At 31.0% G+C, this 4,100-nt stretch overlaps 1 protein-coding gene across 1 annotated transcript; it reads left to right on the top strand.

Annotated features, from left to right (window-relative positions):
* Positions 1 to 713: 713 nt before the first annotated feature.
* On the top strand, positions 714 to 2,278 carry LOC104890065 (F-box protein At1g30200). Its single transcript, XM_010675424.4, has one exon. It carries the CDS (start codon positions 877 to 879, stop codon positions 2,035 to 2,037), a length of 1,161 nt encoding a protein of 386 aa, XP_010673726.2. The 5' UTR covers positions 714 to 876; the 3' UTR covers positions 2,038 to 2,278.
* Positions 2,279 to 4,100: the final 1,822 nt, after the last annotated feature.

Below are 4,100 nucleotides of genomic sequence, written 5' to 3'. Positions count from 1 at the left end.
ATACCAACACGAAATGAGTTAGATGAATGGACTAATGTACTTAAAACAAAAAATAAATTACATCATCCTTTTATTTTAATTTTACTATTTTGACTTTTGGCAATATTACAAATTCTACTTTGATCATATTATATATTTCTTTTGGATTGCCCGACCACCCGGTTCACCGGAGACTTGCTCCGACTACATTCGAGTCTGGCCCGGGTAGTACACCAGGCTTTGGTGATGAGTCTCCCAACAAGAGCTCTTGCATAAGGTGAAGCTCGGACTCGAGATCTCACTTAAGCGACATCAAGCTACTTACCACTTGAGCCAACTCTCTCCAAATATACTTGGTTGTATGTTCCTATTTACGTTATCCACTACTAAAAGGTAGTGGTGATCATGAGCCTGATCGGACTTTAGCAAAGAAAAGTGGCCAGTTCGGGTTAAAATTGTAGGTCGGGCCAAAAAAATCCACGCCAAAATCCGATATTTCGATCCACAGGCTGGAAAAACGTGCTCAAAACACGCAGGCCGGGCTAATCTTGATTAGCTCTAATAAAATGTGGGAGTGGGACCATCCAAAAATTCCAATCCCATCTATACATGTAAACCCGTTGGCCTAGTATTTCAACGTGTCTAATTTTGCGTCAAACCGCGTAGCTAATCAACACGACAAAAACCTCCCACAAAAAACCACGCTCACCTCACAATAAAACCACCATTTTATACATATCCACTTGACCACTTCTATATCATCTTCTACATAATCCACAATTCTTCTTCTATCTTTCTTCACTTGCAAAACCAGAAAAAAAAAAATACCCCTTTTTTTTTGTCTCCTTAAACCAGATCACAAAACAAATCTCAATTTCAATTTCAATTTCAATTTCCATGGCAGATTTATACTACAATCAATCAATGATTGAAAATGAAATTGAAGGAATTGATTACTTTGATCTTATTCCAGACCCAATTCTTCTATTAATCATCAACAAACTTTTTGATGCAAAATCTTTATGTCGTTGTCTCCTTGTTTCAAAGAGATTTTCTTCTTTAGTCTCTGAAGTTGATTCAATTTCAATCAAAATGAACAACAATCTTCCAAAATCAAAGAAACCCATTGAAGATTCTTCAAAATCATCAACTGGGTCGAAGAGTTTTCTCAAAAATCCAATCTTTAAGTTCATCTTCAAACCAATTCATCTTATTCAACAAGCGATTTTGAGTAAAAAGATGAATTCTTTATCCAAAAATGTTGGTGGATTGGATATTTTGAAATGGGTTGTAAATACTTTGAAGAATTTCCAAGATATTCAATCAATTAATCTCGAGCTCCCCTGCTATGGCGGTGAAATTGGGATTAATAAGAACATTCCATTGTTGAAATGGGAAGCTGAATTTGGTAAAGAATTGGAAAATTGTGCAATTTTGGGTGCAACTTCAATTGTTGAGAGAAAAGAGAAAAAAGGGTTAGAAATTGATGAAGGTATTGAAAATGATGTGCAAGTTTTTTCTGATGATGAGTTAAAATTAAGGATTATATGGATAATTTCTTGCTTAATTGCATCATCATCAAGGCATAATTTGGTGAAAAAAATGGTGGGTCAATGTCCAAAATTAAGCAAAGTTGTGATTTCAGATGCAGGAAAACAAGGGAAATTAAGTATGAATTCAAAGCAAATTAAAGATTTGAGAGATTCAATCAAAATTACTAGTACAATTACAAACAACAATGATAAAATTGAAAACCCATCATTGGAATTAACACAAGAATCAACTTCAGAAGTTTCAGCAGATTCAATTTCAATGGTTTATGCTGGAAATTTGGTGATGAAATTATGGTATGTGAAAGAATTGGAATTACCAAATTCTGGGAAAATTGTGAAAGGTGCAACACTTGTTATGATTAAGCCTGAAAAGAAAGTTGGTGGTAATGTTGAGGAGAGAGAAAATGAAGTTTTTAAAGGTGAAGAAATTTTTGAAGAAGCTGCAAAAGAATTGTTCAAGAGAAAAGAAAGAAGAATGTATAGATTGGAAATGAATTCATTTTGAGGGTTTTTTAATTTACTGGTAAATTTTCCATTTGTTGCTTATAGTTTATTCAACTTTTTTTTTATTTGATGATTTTTGTAGATTGTAAATATATATTAGAAAGTTCTGTTACATTTGGTTAATTACTAAATTCATACTACTATCTTGGATAGAACTATAGAAGTAGTATGTGATAAAATCATGAAATGTAAGGTTGAATTTTGGATTTACACAATACATTAAAATTTTACATGTTGATGAATTTCGATTCTCTATGTGTACCTTGTAGTTGGAGAATGTGCGTGTATAAAAGATGTACATGATGTAGACCAAATGCAATCAATATAATTCAAAAATATAAGTCATTTGCATTTTACGAAATTTTGCTTTGACCACAAATATCTCTCAAATACGTTAAATAAAAATTATAAAAATTTTATCGTTGGATTCGTTTTGAAAAATACTATAATGATATTATTTTTTTAATTTTTTTATCAACATAAATTGAGAGTAATTAACGGTCAAAGTTCGACCTCAAATATCATGCGTACCTTATATTGCGAAACGGAGGGAGTACTAGATTTATGGTAGGAGATCATTCTCATACATCGGGTATTTATGTGAATTAGACCAAATGCAATCAATATGCTATTGTAGATTACTAGATTTATGGTAGGAGATCATTCATCATAAATCGAATACTATGTGAATTATACATCCAAGACTAGCTATTACTCATTTGTGCTAGCTTGTACTTATTTGTGTATTTGAAATTCTTATTTTTTAGTTTATTTTGTTCATTTGGATGATTTTAACGATGAATAAAGAAATAGTCTTAGAATCTTGTTCTCTTGTAGATACGTTTTAAATTAGTTGTTATATTTTGAGGGTAGGTACTATTTCTTTTGTTTATTCAACCAAAATATTATAATGAATACGCTTTCACCAATTTTTCTCCATTTTCTCTCCTAACATCATCTTTATTTATACAATATTTATTTAAATAAATAAATTTTTTTTACAATCCTTTTTAGATTCTACTCATATAAATTATTGTGAAAAAATAGAAATATGAACTATATTTTGGGACGGAGAGGGTAGTAAAGTTAAAGTTTGTACAGGTGATACATTCAAGACCTATTACTATTCATTATGCACTTGCACATCACATTAAATAGATACATGTTGAGTTATGTGGATTTTCCATTTGTATTAGTAGATGGGAAATGTGTTCACATTTGAATGGATGTGCATACTCCATAAGTCCATATGACGTGGAGAAACTGTGATGAATCTTTAAAGATTGAGATAATTACGTACCGACGTAAATAAGAATACACATAGAACTCTGTAGGTACTCAATCCGCAAGTTGTAATTGTCCGGGTAATTTTTCTTATTTTATATCGTTAGCGTTAAGTTCACAAAATATAATTCAAAGTTAAAACTATACACAGTTAGTCTTGTAAGAGACCGTCTACTTTTAATTTAAAAGTAGGCGCGGCCCAAGCCCAATATTAAGAAGAGAATAAATCATCTTTTTCAATATAGTGACTAGTTTAATCTATTTAGTGACCATTTTAATCTATTTAGTGACCAGTTTAATCTACATTAATAACATTCTTTAATTCATTTAGTGACTGATTTAATCCATTTAGTGACTAGTTTAATCCATTCTGTAAGACTGTCGGAATATTTTTAAAAAGTGTTTGTTCTAATTCGAAATTCAAAGGGAAATAAAGGAAAGAGAAGAAATTGACGACTATGATGGTGCAAGATACCTAAAAATAGTGTTAGGTTAGAGAGAAATTGAATGGGCTTATTAGGAGAATGTAGGCTTGGATTGTCTAATTTTATAATAAAATTAGACCGTCTATTATAATAATTTGTGAACTATACATGTTAATTTTTCTTATTTTATATTGTTATTGATATACTTCCTCCGTCCCAAAATATAGTTCCTATTTTCATATTTAATTCCACAATTTTCATTCAGAGGACGAAGCTTATAAAGATCGTATTGATTCTTATCAAATAAATACGGGTTTAACTGAAGCTGTTCAAACAGGTATAGGTCAACTAAACG

This window comes from Beta vulgaris, chromosome 4 (genome assembly GCF_026745355.1).
Source record: "Beta vulgaris subsp. vulgaris cultivar EL10 chromosome 4, EL10.2, whole genome shotgun sequence".
Classification (NCBI taxonomy): Eukaryota; Viridiplantae; Streptophyta; class Magnoliopsida; order Caryophyllales; family Amaranthaceae; genus Beta; species Beta vulgaris.
This window is presented reverse-complemented; position numbering and strand designations above follow the sequence as displayed.